The sequence below is a fragment of the Alternaria hordeiaustralica genome, assembly GCF_023758085.1.
Source record: "Alternaria hordeiaustralica strain BMP 2776 chromosome Unknown scaffold_4, whole genome shotgun sequence".
Taxonomy (NCBI): Eukaryota; Fungi; Ascomycota; class Dothideomycetes; order Pleosporales; family Pleosporaceae; genus Alternaria; species Alternaria hordeiaustralica.
In genome coordinates this window covers 402,164-421,492 of record NW_026056776.1, presented here as the reverse complement: position 1 = coordinate 421,492, position 19,329 = coordinate 402,164, and the positions used below count along the sequence as shown (strand labels likewise).

The following is a 19,329-nucleotide window of genomic DNA, read 5'->3' as shown; positions in this document are numbered from 1 at the left end:
ATCGGTGCCCATCTTCCCCGCACAAAGCTCCGGGTTTTACGCATTCTATGGCACAAAGAGAGAGAACATGCCAGCTGGACCAACGATGAAGACAGGTTAGAGAGCAAAGCAGTAACCAGATAGCAGACTCGTGGATGGGTATCATTACACTAGATTGTCACCAGTTCTAGCAGACCGGAGTTGGTCTGTTGTCTAGATCATACCTATATCCAATTCTATATACACATCGTAGATCATTACTTTCATTACATCGTGACATCACCCCAGCCACCTCATCCCGTATGTATCTTGAACCTCTGCTTCACTTGTTTTCTGCACATGGGGCACTTCGTCGGCCGTACGGGTATATGGCCATGCTTTACCGGAACAACGACATCAGCGCACCACTGACACATGACCATGTGCCCGCAAGGCAAGACAGCTACATCAGCAAGCTGCTGATAGCACACCTGGCACGCGAGTACCTTTGTCATTTCCGCGTCCGTCTTTGGCTCTGGCCGATCAGGCTGACTGTCAAGCGATACGAGCGGTAGTTCTGGCTGCGGAGGGTCGACGCGTAAGAATGCGCGCGCTTCAGCGAACCTGTGCTGGAGACGTGTGCTGCGCATGCCGGGCTCAAGGAGAGCCGAGGCGCGCACATTGGATAGTATTTCGAGCGCCGACGCTACAGTTACAGGTCTGGTTGACGCATCCCCACCGCCGGGCATTGCTAATATTGTCTCTAGATCCAGGTCTGGGCGGGATACGTCGTTGTTCTCAAGATTTGGGCGCCGGGGTGCATAACTCCAGACTTGGCTTTCTGGCTCTAGAGTCTCTGCAAATGACTGCGACTCTCGCATCACACCCCATAGTAGCTGTTCCTCGATTTCTCGACGATCTTGTGGGGATAGGCCATCGAGTGGGGGTGCGATTTCGGTCCCGTCTGCTCTTCGTTGGTCGGCCTGGCGTTGGCGGGCGTAGGCTCGTGTGTACATCTGTGTAAGCGGTGACTCGTAGTCGTCCTGCTCTAGTTCCTCCCGGGAGCCGAATACGCGTGCGAATCGCTCTCGCCGATTTTGTTGCTGCGCTTCTCGTCGTGTCATGGGCCGCGGAGGCTCTGACGGCTCTTCCTGTATTTGGGGTGTGACGGAAGTTCGTGGTTCTGGTGGTACCGTGGGCTCTGTGTGCGAAACCTCCATCTCCTCTGTCTCTTGCAGTAGGTCATCTAGCGCGTCTTCTAGACTCTGATGTGGCTGCTCTGGTTGCTCCTCTTCAGAGCTTAATCGTCTTCTTCGAAGTCGGTTCTCTGGTCTGCTCGCATCGTTCTCTACACCAGCCCTCAACTGATCCAATGTTCGCGGAAGGAAGCCAGGGCTGACTTCCCGGAATGGCTCCCCTATAACAGGCATGCGTTGTTCAGTCCCATCCGGCAGCTTCGCAATGCGATAGCCTTGGTGAAACTCCCACCATCGCTCTAGAAACTCGGTCTGGTCAGGTATCTCGGGTACGCGTGTCTGGGAGATTTCGAGGGGAGGGTCGGTAGCAGCAAGACGGTTGCTCCAGAACTCTAGTCTATAGTCAGTTTACGATCTGGTAGCTCGAGATTCCATCGAGCGATATCGTACCTTTGCAGAACCAGCAATAGCCTTGCCACCTTGTGCCGCGGTTCACAAAGCCTACTCCGTCAATGTACACGCGATACGTCCGCGAGTGGACTCTTTCGTCGGCGCAAGCGCAACAATTCGGGGTAGAGGTCAATCGGCAGCTTGTGGCAAGCTTGTGCGGACAGTGTGCATCCAAGCGTGGGCAGTCAGCGGTCAAAGTGCCCATAATGAGTCGGCGGAGGGCTTGATTGTATGTCAAATGATGATATGAGTGCTGCAACGCCCAGTGTACACGCTAAAGATCAAAGAAGGCTGAGGCTTTGGACGGGGTGAGCAAACAATGCGTGAAGTTTGGCGGGTGGCGCGTCGAGATACTCCGCGTTCCGCGGTCGCACTTGCATGCATGCGCTCTGGTGGGGCAGAACATGGGTTCGATGGGGGAAGTGGACCTAGCGTCATGTCATTCCCAGGCCCGAAGCTCGACTGCCGCTTGCCTACCCGTCATAGCAGCTATTGCTACGATCTGTGTCCGTTGACTGTTGGTCACAACATGCTGTACGTGGCCAATCGAGTGCTAGCGTCCAACAGTTCATGGCTCACAGCTGTGGATGAGTCGCAGCACCCAGGATACAATTGCTCCCTCGCCTCAGCTCTTTTATGAATGTTTCAAACAAAATTCTTTACAGTTCCCAACGAAATGCGTATCCAAACATCGTATCCTCCGTCGAATCTCGTGCGAGCAACAAGCCTTCACAAGAACATTGAGAGGGTCTAATCATCAAAAAATTTAATGGCAAGCCCTTCGAAGAATCGATACCCGTCTACTTGCCATGGAACCTCTCGACAGAAGAAGTCGAAAAACTCTCTTCAGTTGAAGCGACAGGTCTTGAGAAAGAGGGAGAGAAGATCAAGCTTAAGCTTGCGCCGCCGACTGAGCTATGTTGGGAAGGTGCTCGAAATCACGAAAGTTCTCGTAGCGTTGAGCTTATATGAAAATATCAAGAGAGAAAGAGAGTTGCTCTCTATGCCCAGCGACATCGATAGTGAAGTCAAAAGAGCAGTGTCGAGAGGAGTGGTACAAAAGGCAGCTGCATTATCAACACTGTAGATTGTTCGATGGATGCATGGGTAGTTTCAGCAGATTCATCTGCTCTGAAAACTATCTCATGATTTGCAATGAGTACACCCGATGTCTAACCAGTAGCTTCTGTGAAGACCACGCGATGTGTGGGTTCTAGGCCTGACAGCAAGCAACACCGTGTAGTTTCATCACGTGTCGAAACACAAACGCTCCTGTCCAAGTGCTTATCAGCACGAGTCACCACTTCAGCAAATGTAAATCTTGCCAAGATCCTGGTCCACTGCCTATTCGTACGCAAAAGATGGCGCCCATTTACCTCATCGTCGTCACAAAAGCCACAACCTTCTCTCGCGCCCTCTACAACATCGTGTCCGCAACCCCCGAAACCCAGACATGCGCCTACCCCGAAAACAACGAGGAATTCTTCTACATCAACATACGCGTCACACACCCTGCTACCAATCGCAGCACAATTCTTAAGATGGAGGTACTCAAAGAAACCCACGTTCTCAGCGTCGAAGTACCCGGTCGACAGAAGACACTGCCGCTGGCCGAGCAAGCACTTTGCAACCGAGTCGATGCAGAGTATTCGGATAGGAGGCTAAAGAGAGAATCTTTTGAGATGGTGTGGAGGTTCGAGCAGGCGGATGACGTGGAGGGGAAGTATAAAGACGAGGCGAGGAAAGTGAGTGTGGATATTATGGCGAGGGACTTGAAGACTACTTGGTGGGATGTGTACGAGTGTGAACTTGGTTGAGAGCGGGGATGAGGATGAGCAAGAAGGCAGTAGATTTGAAGTTGTATGGTGGAGCTTGGCTGGGACATTGGGATGAGGTGTTGCGTGTGACAGGTAGATTAGAAAAAATAGAGAATTGATATAGTACTCAGACCGGAAAGAGGGATGCATGGTAGAGTGGGTCGGAAGGTGATTCACCCTTCTTTCTTCTGCGCATGATTCAATGTAATCACCGAAGCTCCACAGAAAGTTCACAGTTCGATAAAGAAGCAACGGTAACGTATGGCGATGGTGTACTACCTGATTATGCAAAAGTGAGCCCTGGGGATGTTGGCAAGACTGTGAGACTGGGGGCACGGAAAGTCAAATACATCGTCTTGACTAGGCCCTCGCTTGAGAGAGGGGCGCCATCGTCGCCGTTCGCCGCTCGGTGCAATGCGCCTTGCTCCGGACCCATGAGGACGGTTCACGAGGCGTAGCGCTCGTGCACAGCGGCTATGCAGGAAGAATGCGGAATGCCACGGCACATGTACTTTAGACTGTAAAACCTCGTTTCGATATTCTTCATTCAGTTTGACGTCGAAGGATTTGCCAGGGGTTGTGCCAACCGAGAAGTGGATGTTAGTCATTCGCGTGCGAGAGTAACATCTCGGCTCCATCTCGGTGTAACATTACACGTCCGCCCCACCCTCTATGGTCGCGCCGCTCAGATTGCCGCTTTTGAACTCATCAACGATTTGCTCCATAGTGACCCATTCTACCCCTTCGTGTCCGTTGATCCACTCGATGAGCCTCTCGTGCAGTAAGATGACTTGTGGTTTACCGCTCACCTGCGGGTGGATGCCTAAAGATGGGTGTAAGAAGTCAGTCTTTGTCTCACATACAGTTCATCCAGGGATATCACTGACTGATTGGGAAGATGAAGCTTCCGTCATCAGGACATTCGCGATACAGAAACTCGAATTGTTCCTTCCACAAGCGCTCGATGACCGCGGTATCGACGAAGCCATGCGTGCTTGGCTGTGTTAGTGAGAGCTGGAAAGGTGGCCAATCATCCAGATGCCAATTTGCAGGTATCTCCACGACTGTGGATGGCTTCAGTGTTGACATGGGCTTCATCCAGTGAGAAGCTGGCTTTGATACGTCGGTTTCTGTACATGTGCTGAGGTGCGGGGAAGGAACGTAGTAGGGCTGAGAGTCATGATGCATGAAGGAGTGATCGTACTCCTACATTGATGTCAGCTCGTCACTTATGCCTGATCTCAGAGAATGGTACTCGTACAATTCCGAACTCTTCGAGGAGCTTGATCGTCTCCCTACTCGTGCTCCAGGCAGGTGCAGTCCAGCCGCGCGGTTTCTTGCCTGCAATGTCTGTCAAGACCTGTATGCTCTTTCCCAAAACGTCTCGTTGCTGTTGTTCGTTCAAAAGGGAGACGAATTCGTGTGTGTAGCCGTGTAGCCCAATTTCATGTCCATTTTCGACGATTTTGCGTATCTGATGCGGAAAAGACTCCGCAGAATGTGCTGGTATGAACCACGTTGTCTTGATGTCGTATTTGTCCCAAAGCCTCAGCAGACGATTAATGCCTACAGTGGCACCAAAGACACCGCGGGACACATCGGTTGGGTTGGCAGGGGCTCCAGTTTTGGTGTTCAGCCTTGGTGTGCTGTTAGCTAGTGCTCACGAGACGCTTCGAATGGATCCAACGTGCCACCCGCTCACCTGTGTTTGGCGGTAATCAGCGAATAATTCGAACGAAGATGGCAGACCTGTTACTCACCGCGTCGATGTCAATACCATAAGTACACAGCACTCGTTTTGGCATGATTCCCGAGGCAATATTGAAGGCAAGAAAGTCGTTGGCTATGAAGCAACGCTAAGGGAAGCAATAGAGTGCAGGCGAGATGCAATGCCCTCTTATCGCCAACTCCCTGCCTTTTCAGACGCCATAGTCCGCGGCACAGTTGTACTTGCCATCTCTGTCCGCGGCTGTTTCGATACCAATGGAGTGGTTCACCGCCCGTCGCTGATATACTCCGAAGCACTAATCAAGCAGGTAGTACCAGGGTTTCAACGCCGGTGGATTAGCTTGCAGTGGTCCATAGACTGCATTTGTGCTCATGCAGTGCAGTTCGCAGATAATTACTCATGCTGCACCTTCACGGCGAATAAGAGACGAAGGAGCGCGTGGCGTAGCTCGAGACGGAATTGAGCGCACGTCGAAGGCGGGGCATGTGCGTGGGATTGCCGAAAGCGCTGCCGCCGACAGATAGACTTTAGCAACTTGTTCCTTCGAATAGAAGTCTAGACTGCTTCTTGTACATCTTCTCGTCTGATATTTGTCGGGTTGTCGTACACGATGCTGTTTGTCGAGTGCAAGGGCACCCCGTACGAGGTAAGTGTGACGCGTGACGTCATTGCTGTCGCCGCGACGAAACGCGACAGCGACCAGGATTATGCTGATCTCACACAGATTGGCTACCAACACGGTAAAGCCGCGAAACTACAAATTGCGCGTTGCATTGAGTTCTACGCGTGTCTCTTCCTCAAAAACTGCAAGAAGAGATGGCCGCAGGTCCTCCAGCACGCGTCGACGTTTGAACAGCGAGCAAAGGCGCAATGGCCAAACTTCCACGAAGAGATGCAAGGCATTGCCGACGGCTCTGGACGCGAGTTGCTAGACATCGTAGCAATAAACGTCCGAACTGAGATCAACTTTGGCCTGTTCAGTGATGGCTGCACTGCCCTCGCGTGGCACACCCAGAACCGGGCATGGTTGGCGCAGAACTGGGATGTATGCAGCACCTCTAGAAGAACACGAAAGCGATCATCGTATGCTGACGGTGCCCAGTGGATGACCGAGCAGCAAGAGAACCTGATTGTTACCAAGATCACACAAGCGAACAAGCCCACTCTAATCCAAGTAACCGAGGCAGGCATAATCGGAAAAATCGGCTTCAACAGCAGCGGCGTAGGCACGTTGTTCAACGCCATAAAAGTTCACGGAGTGGATTCTACCCGAATGCCCGCTCACTTTGGCTTGAGAATGGCACTGGAGAGCACGTCAGTCGACGAAGCAGTACGCAAGCTGGAGAGTTTCGGCATGGCATCCTCAGCCCATATTCTCATAGCTGATGCAAACACGTCCCTGGGCTTAGAATTCACGAAGAGCACGTTTGCGCACGTGTTACCAGACTCTAGCTCAAGAGTCATCCACACGAACCATCTGCTGTTGGAGCACCCTGGCGAAATCGATACCGTATGGCTCAAGGACTCCATCACTAGGGTCCAAACAATGGCAACGAACGTTGGAGCACTGGGCGACGACCCGAGCTGGGAAGACGTGACTCAATTGTTTGCCGATCAGCAGAATGCGCCGGGTGCAATATGTAGGTTTGAGACCGAGGACACTGGAAGTGGTACCCTGTTCAACATTGTTATGGACTTGAAAAGCAAGAAAGCAGTGCTGAAGATGGGAAGACCAACACAACCAGAGGAAACTCTGAGTCTAGAGCTATAGGGAAGATGTACTACATACTCGTCTTCATTTGAACTAGATTCCCAACTCTTACACTTCCACAGGAATACGGACAGTCAAATGGATAGAAGCCCATGACTAGGACACGTTAGATGTGCGCACGCTCGCATAAACTGCATGTGCCACAACACTATGTGTCAGGAGATCTATATGCTTATCGAAAGTCGTCACACGCGACATTGATGTAGTGTACTGCGTTTCCAATTTGCCTCTCGAGTAAAGACGTCTTGTGACTATGTAGCCGGTATGTGTATAGGGCAGTTCTTGTTCGTGAACGAATATGCAGATACTCTGCGGGTAAATGGCCCGTCCTTCCCCACCGCAGCGTGGGGGCCCAATGCGCTCTGTGTTGGCAGTGCAGCACTCTCGGCGCCGTCGAATCCACCCGACACATTGGTAGACGCTGGACGTGACCGGGCGACTCCCGTGCCGCGTGCTCCGCATATGGGTACGCGGAAATAAGCCACGGCGGGCTTTGGCGAATGTAACCTCATGATTATCGACTGTGCGCCCAAGACGTGTCCAGTGACGTTTGGGTGCACGCATATTCACACATGTTGAAATCCAGTCAAAGTGTTATCAAGCTTGATACTCAGCGGAAGTGTAGAGCAACAAAGTACCACTGAAGAGATGTAAACCCGCGACCCAAGGGTATTTCATTAGTCCAAACCGAAAATGCGCAACGATTCCACATGCTAGCTAAGTAAATCAGTACAGCGCTGTAATGTCATCAAGTTGAAAGACGTAAATGCCGATGAGAGAGGAAACGTGATCGAGAAACGCCAAAGAGTACTATAACTCCGGTGTCATGTCCATATTATCATTTAAAGAGAACTCCGCATTCCAATCGGAAGGCGCGAGATTGTAAGAGTACGCACCCAGTGGGTCTGGTGCATCGATCGCCGAGGTGGGGTTGAAGACTGTCCAGAACTGGTAAGCCTCGTCGATCTCTGTAAGTATAGAGGGCGGCACTTGGTAGTCGTAGAGATTGCTTGCATCAGAGACCGTTTGTTGGAGTGTTGGCGGACAATAGCTCGCTCTCTGATTCAGGAATTCGAGGTATTCCTTCTTGACCGGAAGGAGTAGTCGCTCGTACTCTTCGAAACACCTTTTCGCGGCTGCCCATCGCTCTGAGATGGACAAGAAGCATTTCGAAAAGACGTGCATCCATTCTTCAACTTGTTGCCATGAGTATTGGTCCGCAACTTCTTTCGGACAGCGCTGCAAACCTTGCAAGAATATGAGCGCACAATTGAAGACATGATGGCATGGATGGAAGACGTATTTGATCTTTCCCGCTTCTGCCTCAGATTGCTGAAAGTAGCCGTCAGCAACCTTGACGGCATTGAGTAGAGCGATCATCATTTGCTCTTTACTTGGGTTCGGCAGTCGTCGAGACGTGCGATGCAACAAGGACAAGACGTAAGGGGTTGCGATGTCGGAGTACAAGCGCATCTCAGTCCATCGTGCATTCAAGCTACGATCTTTATTGGCCTCTGAAGCTGCATATATCTCGCGTTGCCAATCTGACATGGCATTGATAGTGTGTTGTACCCACTCCTCCAACGAGGAGCACTCTTGAGATATAGGGTCTTCATGCCACAAGACGGATATGACGTCAGCTTCGATAAGGCGAAAGCGGCAAATGATACGCTGCGTGAATTTCGATAGTCGTCCAGTCGGTGATATGCTAGACTGCGTAATGGCGGTGTCGTCAATCTCCATGGGAAAATGAACATCTATGCGCCCAACCGGAAGACTTGTAGGGCGCAGAAATATGCAGCAGACGCCAACTTCCATCTCCCATGCACACCAAAATATACGTCGTCGCATGTCGCGTTGGTAAACGGAGACTTTAGCATCATTGGGCAGCTCTTGGTGCAATCCGAGGTCAATGACTGCTTGGCTGATGAGACCTGTCATGAGCCATAGATCGGCCATTTTAGGATTCAGGAAGATGTATTGGGTTAATAGCAGTATGGCTTGTAGTCCAGCAATATCGTTGGTTGCAACCTCTGGAATCCATTGCATAGCGTGTCGAACTAGCTGATAGGCAAGGTCGTTTGCCTTTTGCACATTATTCCGTGCGCTTGTTGTTAGCGAGATGGCCATGATGATACAGACTATGTATCGATTGCGGAATGAGTCTTCATTTGGCGTTGCTGCTTTCTTGTGGTAGATGGAGTTGAAAGCAGTTGTCACGTCGTTTCGATGGTAGATGGGGTATTGTGTGATGACGCGGTCTAAGTAGTTTTGGAGTAGTTTGTTGGCGCCAACCTCGTCAGGCATGAGGTCATAGAACAGCCCCTTGGTCTGCTGAGGGTTCAAGATGGATCTGGGGTGGTTCTCGTTCAGATCGTTGGAAAGAACAGGTCCCTTTTTCGAAGGCAGCCTCGTGCCTCTGATGACGCACTGGAGGAAGGGCCGAGCTTTGCACACACCAAGGAAAGAAGGCGTGATGTCTTGCATGACCTGGTTGACGAGGCTGTCGGCGAAGGCACATTTCTCTGGACGCCAATTCCCCGGCCTCGAGTCAGATGCGTGAGAATCTGCCGGAGATGACAGAGTAGCACTTGACTGTCCCAGAGATGGCAGCGTCGAGGGCGTGCTGCTCTGGCCCTCAAGCCGAGCGATGTGCGCTTCCAGAAAGTCGGCAATAGAGCGCGGAGCTTCTTGCTGGGTTGAAGAATCGAAACCCACACACTGGACGCTAGCATCTACGCAACGCGTGCAGGCGGGAACCTTGCCATCACACTTGATGGAGTCAGTACATGTATGACGGGGGCAGAGGAAAGCGTCTACCGAGAGTTTACGCTTCCGACAGCGAGCACAGGCCAGCACGCGACGACGGACTTTGGTGCGGTTCTGCATGGCCAACCTCGAGCGTCTGGCGTCTGTACCACGATGGCGCCGTTGTCATGGCGGAGATGAAGGACTTGCTGGCGGTGATGATTCCCGATGGCTGGTGTTCTCGAACGAAGGACGGGATGCTGGCATGTGGGCGGACTGTGGGCACGCGGGATACAGGCGGCCGGGGTGATCGCTTCTGTGTTGGGACGCCCTAGCCAGATAAGATCGTCCTCGCTCGCCATCCACTCCGCCCAGGCCTCCCATCGCGTCTCCGACCATTGTCGCTGACATGACGACGGCGCGCGATGGATCGTAGTACAGACGACAGCTCTGCTAGACCTTGACCCGTACCTGTCGCCTCCTTGCAAACTGCCCACTCCGATGGCCGCCGCGACCTCGAAGCCCCCCACGCTCGATCTAGATGCTCTGATTCAGGTAACGCCGCCGTCTCCGCAATTCGCCATCGTGCACTTACACTTCCCCAGAGTCTCCCCGCATGCAAGCGATGCCGAGAGTGTCGCCGCGGATGCGATACCTTATTGCCCAAGTGCAGGTACATGGCTTCTCTGTCCCACCCTGCGCGTCCTGCTAACGTTGTCAGGCAATGCACCAAAGCCGGCGTAGAATGCATGTTCTACGACCACGGACGCAATCAGCTGCTGCCGCGAAGGTGAGCAGACGAGGCTTGTCCTCGAACTCGTACTAAGACATGCCCAGCTACATCAGCGAGCTAGTAGATCGTGTGCGCAATTTGTCCAGTGGCCATGGGTCGCCAGCGACATCCGGCGGGCTCACGGACAATGGCGCCTTTGCTACACACGTCAAAACAGAATTCATCGCTTCTGAAGTTCCTCGATACGAACATCACTTCGCCGAAGCGGGAAACAGCTATCGATACCTTGGCGCTGAATCCTGCCTTCTCAAATCCCCCAGACTACACACTGCGCACGAAAATCGTGCCGTGCAGACTGACGAAGAGCTTGACGACTGGCACTACAGCAACAAAGATTCGCCCGAGAAGCAGTATGAGCTGGTGCAACTCTATCTCGAAACTGTGCAACCTATATATCCAATCCTGGATTCATCGCTCCGTTATCTCGGACCTGACGTACCTGGTGACCTAACGGACACCGAGAAGTTCTCGTTGTATATGATATATTCCATAGCATGCTACATCCTTCCCAACACCCGTAAAAAGCAACCTCCTGATACTTGCTGGAACCCTAGGGGTAGGCTCACATACCACCAGGCCAATTCCATTAGATACCGGGCCCTTGCCACTCAGTACTTTGCAGATGCTATGGAACACCTCGAGTTAGCAACAATGGAACCAAACATCGACACCATCCGGTCGGTTCTACTACTCGCTATCAATAGCTCATTTGACCCAATAGCTGGCAACATTGGCCAGCAAATAGCTCTCGCAGGCCGTCTTGCATTCGACCTTGAGTCAAAAAGAGCGTTACAAGAGCTGGATCCCGACGATGTCCAACTACTGCGAGCCATGCACATGACCATATTCTGCCTTGAGAACCAGATTGCATCTACACTGGATAGACCTGCATTGTTTCCGGAGCCGGTGAGTCTATCGGCTGCGCAGCCTTCTGAAGATCATGGCTCATCTATCGCAGGATGAAGAAATGTGTTTTGACAAAGAGAAGCCCGCGGAATACCTCTGCTCATTATATCGCATGCAAAATCGCTTCCGAAAAGGCGACCACATCGCCAAGGAGAACGTCAAGAAGCTTTTACCGCTATTTGACGAGAGAGACGAGCTGCTCCCTGTCATACGCATTACCTTACACATAACACACTTGTTGCTGAATCCTTGTTGGGGGAGTGCATGGCATGTGCTGTACGTAATATCCGCATGCCTTGAAGGATGTCATACTAACCATCACAAACAGAGAGGCTGTAGTGAGTTTCGGCGGCATCCATGTCTTCGTCACGCCACATTGGGTATACCGAGCAGGCACAGTGCTCATACAGAACATGCCGGCAATCTTTGGCGGGAACCTTATCCAGTTGTACTCCAACGCGCTCCTCGTTCTCGAGCTCTCTTCCTGGAGGTGGCCAAGCTCCGCTGCCCTCTCAGCCTCCCTAGTCGATCTCATGCAACACATGAAAACGAAGTATAGACCAGACTGGTCCGACAAACTTCAACAAGGCGACGTAAGAATATGACCTCCTGGCTAGTTGCGACTGCGAGCAAATCCCGTCTTTCATTTCCATCATCCTAATAGACCCCTCAGATGTCCTCTAGTTCCGCCGCGGAGAATATACGACAGACTCAAGCCCGGGGTCAAGGAGACATCGAAATCGTTCATTCCAGGTCCCGAGAATTGCCTCTCACTCCCCAGTCCTAATGTGAGAGATATCTGGATGCTCTCGTCTTATGAAATCATTATACCTTTCGGCGATGCTTGTATCATACGTCGCTGGGGCAGAATATGTTGGGCCATGAAGGGACTAAGGAAAGCTTTGGTCCACCAGGACAACGGGCACGTCTCTGTAACACGCATCATGAAACAATGCACAGAGAAGGGAAATATTCGCAAGATCCATGGGATAAGGTCGGTTGCCGTGGCATGCCATGGACTGGCAGAAGTTAGTGGCGTCCAACTACATGCGACCTATTACTTTGCGAACGAGTTACGAAGTACATGGCTACGTAACGATAAAATGCGTGTCCATACATCTCTCGACCATAACTCTCCGCCAGAGACTACTTCCATTAAGGCTATTGGTCATCTCTATAATGTTCTCTTCCTTCGAACCATTCACGTCGATCTGGATGTAATTTAGTGTTGGATCTTTCGTAACGTTTTACATGCTCACATCGATCAAAATGCCGCGTTCACGATAAACTTCCTCCACGGGCAAAGTTTCTTCCTCATATTCAGAGAAGCGCCGCTCGAATTTCTCATCGCTATCGTTGCTATCCCGGGCTCGAGCCGAGTATCTGGCTTTGGCGTTTTGTTTGCTGACGCGTAACGATAATACGATGTCTGGTTTTGCATTGGTGTTACTTCCACTTGCAATTGGCAGATCTTCGGGAAATGGCCAGACGTTCCATGATTCTAGTTGCTCGGTGCTTCGTGGGAATCCATCCACCAGGATGCCGGCCTTGGGTGGTTGTTGGGACAATGCATCTTTGATTGCGCGCGCAATGAAAGGATTTAACTCTTCTGCAGTCAAGAACCCCTGGTTGTCGAGTTTGTCCTGGATAGTCACTGCGAGCGGTGCGTTGACATTTTCACGCATCCAGCTTCGCAGATTGTCGCCGACAGAGTAGTGTACCAGGTTGTGGTCTCGAGCTAGGCGCGTACACAGTGTTCCCTTCCCCGCACCAGGTGCGCCTAGTCATGGGTTACTTTGAAGTCTGAAAGCGAAGCTGAGCAGTATACCTAATACGAACGCGATAGCAAAGCCGCGAGGGGACTCCTTGGTCTGATCTGAGGCTGCCATGGTACCGATAGCTGCTTATTATGAGACCAGAGGAACTGTACTTCTCATGCGAGGTAGGGAGGGTCGCGGTGGGGCACAGTAAGATTGTGGAAGGTGCTTGGTATGTGCTTCCGGGGCGTTCCACTGATTGTTAGCCCTGATTGCCGTTTGTAGCAAGCGCCCCCACTCAGTATATCAAGGAAGTTGGGATCGAAAGCGATTTCTTGCTGTTCAAGACCCACATTACCCAGGCTCGGAACTTCCTCTATTAGGCCGAACCATCACTGCCTGTATAGAAGTTAACGCATCCCGCACCAACTTCCTCTTATTTCTGAAGACTTTGGTTCTCTTGCAGCAACTATCACTCATCATCCACGTCGTCTCCGGAAATACCGTTTACGATGGTGCTCCTCTCACTTGTCGCTGAAGTACCCGCTCTTCGGTACTTTGTCGGGATTGTCCTCGCGACTTGCGCGTACGTTGTCTACAAGTCCACCGCTATCAAGCCCGCCAAAACTCTCACACCCGTATCACTTACTGAAGAGCCCTCTACCAACGAGCCAGCCGTTGAAACGTCGGTCGTCCACGAGCCCTTGGATCCATCGAAGCCACCAGATGCGCCGGTATCAGTCAATTACTTCCCTTCTCGGGAGTGCAACTACAAATGCAAATTCTGCTTCCACACCGAGACCAGCTCCTACATCCTGAGCGATGAGAAAGCGCGAGAAGGTCTAAGACTGCTCAGAGATGCGGGCATGCGCAAACTCAATATCGCGGGCGGTGAACCATTCCTACACCCCAAGCTTCTCTCAAGCCTGATTCGCTACTGCAAAGAAGACCTGAGCGTCGAAAGCATCAGCATCGTCAGCAACGGTAGCAAGATCACTGAGAAATGGATGCGAGAGAATTCTCAGTGGCTGGACATTCTGGCCATCTCCTGCGACTCATTCGACGCGCAGACGAACGTCAAGATTGGCCGTGGTGACGACGGGAAGAACGTCGCTCGACTGTTCCAAATTGCCGAGTGGTGCCGGGCTTTCAACGTCAAGTTCAAGCTAAACACCGTCGTCAACATACACAACTGGAACGAAGATATGGTCGCCAATATCGAGGAGCTAGCGCCATTCCGATGGAAGGTCTTCCAATGCCTCATCGTTGCAGGCGAGAACGACGACGAGACACGGAAGCGCGATGCAAGGACGTTCCTGGTCACTGACGAACAATGGCGCACGTTCTGCGATCGCCACAAGCACCTATCATGCTACGTACCCGAAGACAACAACTCGATGGCCAGCAGCTACCTATTGCTTGATGAGTACATGCGCTTCATGGACAAGGGCGAGGGCATGATGACGACGAGCGCGTCTATCTTGGATGTTGGTGTTGAGAAGGCCATGCAGCAAATCGTCTGGGACAAGAAGTCCTTCGTAGAGCGTGGCGGAATCTACGACTGGGGTCGGGCAGATATGAAACCGACTAAAGATACAAGCTGCGGTACTGGTCTCAACTTGAAGGAACTGGAGTTCTAGTTCGTTGGAGACGACATGAGCTTGATACTGAGCGATGTGGAAAGGTGGCTACGTATTGTTCACACGGATGTCATTCTGATGCATGAAATAGCTTACACACCCATGGATTACAATGAATGAACTACATTCCCCAGCTAGCTCTTGCGTAACAGTGCCAAATGTCCTCCAGCTGTCACAGTATCTCCTGGTTTCACCAAAACCTTCTCAACCTTTAACTTGCCCGCTTTTGCCAGCGTGTCTGGCGTCTTGACCGCAATCTCCAGCTTCATCGCTTCAAGAATGACGATCTATATCATATTAGCAATGCCAGATGAACAGCCACGCGAAGTCACTTACCACACTCTCATCTCCAATCTCATCGCCCTCGCTAACTTCCACCTTCCACACATTCGCGTCAACCGGCGCCTCAACCCCAACGATATCCGGATCATCCAGCAGCTTCTCCACGGTCCCTTCGTCAACCTGACTCTCAGCCTTCTCCTTCCTCCAGCGTTCTAAACTCTCATTCTCGGCTTTCGTCATCTCTTCCTGGGCAACCGCTTGCTTCTCCCTAATCTTCCTGACTTCATCGCTCGTCTTCTCTAGAAGCTCGTTGTGCTGCGCCATATCAAACTCCACGTCTTCGTACTCCCACTGGTACTTTCCAGCACGGAATTTGCCTAGTAGATCATCGAGCTCCTTCTCACTGACCTGGTAGAAGGTCAAGATATCGAAGTCACGGAAAATCCAAGGCTTAGTGTCGAACCCGGGTTTGTAGGAATAGTAGTCCCAGCATGGTACCGTTCGGCCGGTCATCTGATACCCACCAGGTGAGTCAACGGGATATATCGACATGCAAGAGCCGGCCCATCCAACTGTGCCTTCGGGTGTGAAAACGCGACTTGGATTCATCTTTGGAGCGGAGAGGCGTTGGCGCGGATCTACGGGCAGCGATACTGTGTTACCGCAGAAGAAGCCGACGACTACTGCCATGAATTGGCCTGTGAGATATATATCCTTCAGCTGCTGTGGCGTGAAAGCGTTGTTCTTTGCGACAAACGCAAGGTTATCGGGTAGATACGGTGCGTGAGGCCGCTGGTTAGTCATGTAGCGTTGAGTTGCTTCGTCTTGGAGTTTCGATTCGAATGAAATAGGAAGCTTGAAAACGCGGGTAGGGACTTTGGTGCTTCTCAGGTCGCCGAGATTTGATTCGATGGACTGAAGGTGCGCAATGAGCTCTGATCGAGGGAGCTTGGAACCGTTGTAGTGGAGGAGAAGCGATGTACAGCACCCCACGGTATTATACAGATTGGACTTGATGAGTTCGGGGGTTGAGTCTGAGTGTAATGCGTTCTCCAAAGCAGTGACGCGGCAACGGTGATTGAGATCGAAATTCTCATTTCCGTATTCGATCAGGATATGGTCATCACCTCCTTGACGATATCTGACTTGTGGAGTGCTATTGTTCTGCTCTTTCTCCCAAATGACCGCCTTTCCAATATCCCCCTCATGGAAGTTGCAGTGCGCACCTTGCATTTTCTCGATGCCTTCGAAGTCGCGTCCGCCGTTAATGGCTTGCTGAACTGAGTCCAGAAAGCTGTCATTTCTCTTTCTCTTCTTCAGTGCATCATCGAGACCAGCCCGGACATACTTCACAGTGTTCCCCGCCTTGAGCTGGCCCAGCTTCCACCAGTCGGCTTTAACGACTGTAGTAGAGCTGGTGAACCCACCAAAGTTTGGGCAGTCCACAGGAAAGATACACGGATCGTCTCCAGTCCAGTTCAAGGTGCCCAGTGGATAGCCGTACTCTATCAGATTGCTTGGATGCGCGCCTCCTTCGCCGCCATCTTTACGGGCCCATTTCGGTACCGGTCCTACCAGACGGATTCCGCTCCGCGATGCGTTGTGAGATACCTTCCACTCAGTCTTGTATATCTCCTCGATGAACTTCGGATCGAAGTAGCCTTCGTCGTGGGGTCCAACCATCGCTGTTATTTCCCAGCTTGACTTGTAGATGGGGCGCAGCTTTTCTGGGAGCGAAACGCTAGTGAAAGCGTCTGGAAGCTCTCCCACTGTCTGTAACAGATCGCTTGGTGCCAGCGCGCGGCCCTGGTAGCCTCCAATCGCTACGAGCGGCGATGTCGACTTTGAGCCGAAGTATTCCGCAACAGACGGGAATCCCCCGAAGACTGCAAGATATGAGCGACAGCCCCCGCCTGTCGTCTTGCCAATCTTGAGCTTTTGACCAGCTTCGATCTTTACGCTGGTCCACATAGGAAAGGTCTCTTCGTCCAATAATGCTTCCATAGGAGCTCCACACAGCGCGACAATAGCAGGGCCAACAAATCTCAGTTCTGGTCCACTCAGCGTGAGTTCCAGCGCTTCCTTTGATCGCGGGTTTCCCACGAGCATGTTCGCGATCTGGAATGCGATCGGGTCCATGGGTCCAGAATGAGGTACACCTTTACCAACTGTTGGCCTCCCAGGAAGGTCTTGAATTAAAGTGTATGCTCCAGCCGAAATCACGTCGATAGCTTGAGGCGAGTACTTGAAGTCTGTGAGGAAGCTGGTCATGGTGTTGCCGTTCCTGAAGCGCGAATCGTCCAGTATGTTGGCGAGGAATTCGAGATTGGTAGGGGGACCGCAAATGGTAGATTGGGTGAGCAGCTCACTCATTGACGCGATTGCCTCGTCTCTGGATGGAGAATGGACCATCGCTTTCGCTATTAAAGGATCTGGTCATCGTTAGTAAGGAACTGACCTACTCTATCAGGGTTCTGATATCAATATAGGATTCGCGTTTCCTGTAAAGAGAGAAAGAAAGGGCGTCGTACCGTAATTGGGAGTAATGCGAACTCCAGTGAAGACCCACGTGTCGACTCGACTGCCAGGGACATCTTTCCAGGCTACCTTCTGCAGTAAACCGGGCGAGGGTGCGTAGTCTCTTAGCGGATTCTCAGCGTAAACACGAGCTTCGATAGCCGATCCTCTCGGTCCTGAGGGTTGCATGTCTTTCAACGTCTTGCCATCGAGCCCGTGCTTGCCTGCTAGTTGTGCATCTGCTTGCTTCAGCATGAGTTCTACCAAGTCGATATCGTAGCAAAGCTCCGTGATGCCGTGCTCAACCTGAAGTCGCGTGTTCATCTCCAGAAAGAAGAAGTCGCCAGACTTATCATCAACGAGATATTCGATGGTGCCAGCAGAACCATATTTGATCGACTCGGCGAGGCGTACCGCAGCCTCACCCAGCTTCTTTCGCAGCTCGAGATGCCTCTCTACAAACGGGCTTGGACATTCTTCAATGACCTTCTGATGTCGTCTTTGGATGGAACATTCGCGTTCGCCGAAATGGATGGCTTGACCCTGGCCATTACCGAACACCTGTACTTCAATGTGGTGAGAGGCAGGATAGAAGGCCTCGATAAAAACTCCGGGGTTCTTGAACAGCGTTTCTCCTCTAGATTGCACCATTCGAAAGCCGTCGCGAACCTCTTCGGCATTGTTGCAAGTAATGAGTCCCATTCCTAAATGTCGATGTTAGACGATGGCATGTATCTCACACGTGGGTTATGAACGAATTTGACGTACCACCGCCGCCCCCGGTCGCTTTCAACATGACAGGAAATCCAATACGCTCGGCTTCCTTTGCTGCCACCTCTTCGTTCTCGACTAGGCCTTTCGTCCCGGGTACGATAGGAACATGAGCCTTTTCCGCCAGATCTCGGGCGGTGTGCTTAACACCAAAGGCATCGATGGCGTCCGATGATGGCCCGACCCAGATGAGACCTGCATCACCGACCAGACGCGCGAAATGGGCGTTCTCTGACAGGAACCCATATCCAGGTATAATTGCTTGCGCGCCCCTTTCCTTGGCTATGCGCAGTACGGCTGCCTCATCAGTATATGCAGTCGCGTTGCTTCCTGGTAGCAAAACTGCTTCATCGGCATCTCGGACATGTTGCGATGCGGCATCGGCTTCTGAATAGATGGCGATGGTTTTGATACCGAGTCTTTTGGCTGTTCTGGTGATGCGTACCTATACCCACAATGTCAGTCGGGGGTTGTTATCGATAACGGGACAATTCCGCGGCGTCAGCGCCACATACCGCGATCTCGCCTCTATTCGCAATCAACAGAACTCGTAGTTTTTGCATGTCAGACATTGGAGCAAATGGTACGCGAACGCAATCACCGGATCCAAATCATTCACGAGCCGGCTCTTTCTATGAGTTCCATAGTTGGAGGCAGGTTGCATGACCCCACCTTTCCGCCATTCCCCTTTCGCGCCGATATCTTACCTCCACCCGTTAGAGCGAAGGCGTTGTCATTGGTGCTTTACCAAACGCGTAGGCTTTCTCCCGGGGTGTCTCCGGTGATGCAGACGTCACCGCCGACGTTCGAGAGGCGGGGTCGATAACAAGCATCCATGGATTGGAGGATGACGCTACGCGTGCAGCGCGTTTAACAGCTGTGGGGAAAGTTCGACCATTGCGGGATAACGCCGAGTATGACTTTGGAATGGTATGAAAGCATGACCTCCGGTCCGAGCGGATTACTCCAACTACTCCAACTCTCTCCGCTACCA

General features: G+C 51.9%; 8 protein-coding genes across 8 annotated transcripts; 4 read left to right on the top strand and 4 right to left on the bottom strand.

Moving 5' to 3' along the window:
- Positions 1 to 272: 272 nt before the first annotated feature.
- J4E84_002933 (uncharacterized protein) lies at positions 273 to 2,088 on the bottom strand (the record flags this gene model as incomplete). The annotated part of the gene is made up of 2 exons (XM_049385551.1): positions 273 to 1,546; positions 2,082 to 2,088. 2 exons carry the CDS (start codon positions 2,086 to 2,088, stop codon positions 273 to 275), a joined length of 1,281 nt encoding a protein of 426 aa, XP_049246428.1.
- An 877-nt stretch (positions 2,089 to 2,965) lies between these two features.
- J4E84_002932 (uncharacterized protein) lies at positions 2,966 to 3,421 on the top strand (the record flags this gene model as incomplete). Its single annotated transcript, XM_049385550.1, has 1 exon — positions 2,966 to 3,421. The coding sequence occupies one exon, from the start codon at positions 2,966 to 2,968 to the stop codon at positions 3,419 to 3,421; it is 456 nt and encodes a 151-aa protein (XP_049246427.1).
- A 650-nt stretch (positions 3,422 to 4,071) lies between these two features.
- On the bottom strand, positions 4,072 to 5,523 carry J4E84_002931 (uncharacterized protein; the record flags this gene model as incomplete). The annotated part of the gene is made up of 4 exons (XM_049385549.1): positions 4,072 to 4,244; positions 4,309 to 4,627; positions 4,683 to 5,058; positions 5,465 to 5,523. The coding sequence occupies 4 exons, from the start codon at positions 5,521 to 5,523 to the stop codon at positions 4,072 to 4,074; spliced, it is 927 nt and encodes a 308-aa protein (XP_049246426.1).
- A 237-nt stretch (positions 5,524 to 5,760) lies between these two features.
- J4E84_002930 (uncharacterized protein) lies at positions 5,761 to 6,921 on the top strand (the record flags this gene model as incomplete). Its single annotated transcript, XM_049385548.1, has 3 exons — positions 5,761 to 5,796; positions 5,875 to 6,195; positions 6,253 to 6,921. 3 exons carry the CDS (start codon positions 5,761 to 5,763, stop codon positions 6,919 to 6,921), a joined length of 1,026 nt encoding a protein of 341 aa, XP_049246425.1.
- Positions 6,922 to 7,731: 810 nt separating this feature from the next.
- Positions 7,732 to 9,689, bottom strand: J4E84_002929 (uncharacterized protein; the record flags this gene model as incomplete). Its single annotated transcript, XM_049385547.1, has 2 exons — positions 7,732 to 9,649; positions 9,682 to 9,689. The coding sequence occupies 2 exons, from the start codon at positions 9,687 to 9,689 to the stop codon at positions 7,732 to 7,734; spliced, it is 1,926 nt and encodes a 641-aa protein (XP_049246424.1).
- Positions 9,690 to 10,170: 481 nt separating this feature from the next.
- Positions 10,171 to 12,155, top strand: J4E84_002928 (uncharacterized protein; the record flags this gene model as incomplete). The annotated part of the gene is made up of 7 exons (XM_049385546.1): positions 10,171 to 10,224; positions 10,275 to 10,342; positions 10,391 to 10,459; positions 10,507 to 11,368; positions 11,421 to 11,644; positions 11,697 to 11,961; positions 12,042 to 12,155. 7 exons carry the CDS (start codon positions 10,171 to 10,173, stop codon positions 12,153 to 12,155), a joined length of 1,656 nt encoding a protein of 551 aa, XP_049246423.1.
- A 1,482-nt stretch (positions 12,156 to 13,637) lies between these two features.
- J4E84_002927 (uncharacterized protein) lies at positions 13,638 to 14,765 on the top strand (the record flags this gene model as incomplete). The annotated part of the gene is made up of 1 exon (XM_049385545.1): positions 13,638 to 14,765. One exon carries the CDS (start codon positions 13,638 to 13,640, stop codon positions 14,763 to 14,765), a length of 1,128 nt encoding a protein of 375 aa, XP_049246422.1.
- Positions 14,766 to 14,899: 134 nt separating this feature from the next.
- Positions 14,900 to 18,907, bottom strand: J4E84_002926 (uncharacterized protein; the record flags this gene model as incomplete). Its single annotated transcript, XM_049385544.1, has 5 exons — positions 14,900 to 15,052; positions 15,102 to 17,479; positions 17,579 to 18,268; positions 18,333 to 18,780; positions 18,851 to 18,907. The coding sequence occupies 5 exons, from the start codon at positions 18,905 to 18,907 to the stop codon at positions 14,900 to 14,902; spliced, it is 3,726 nt and encodes a 1,241-aa protein (XP_049246421.1).
- Between the last annotated feature and the right edge of the window lie 422 nt (positions 18,908 to 19,329).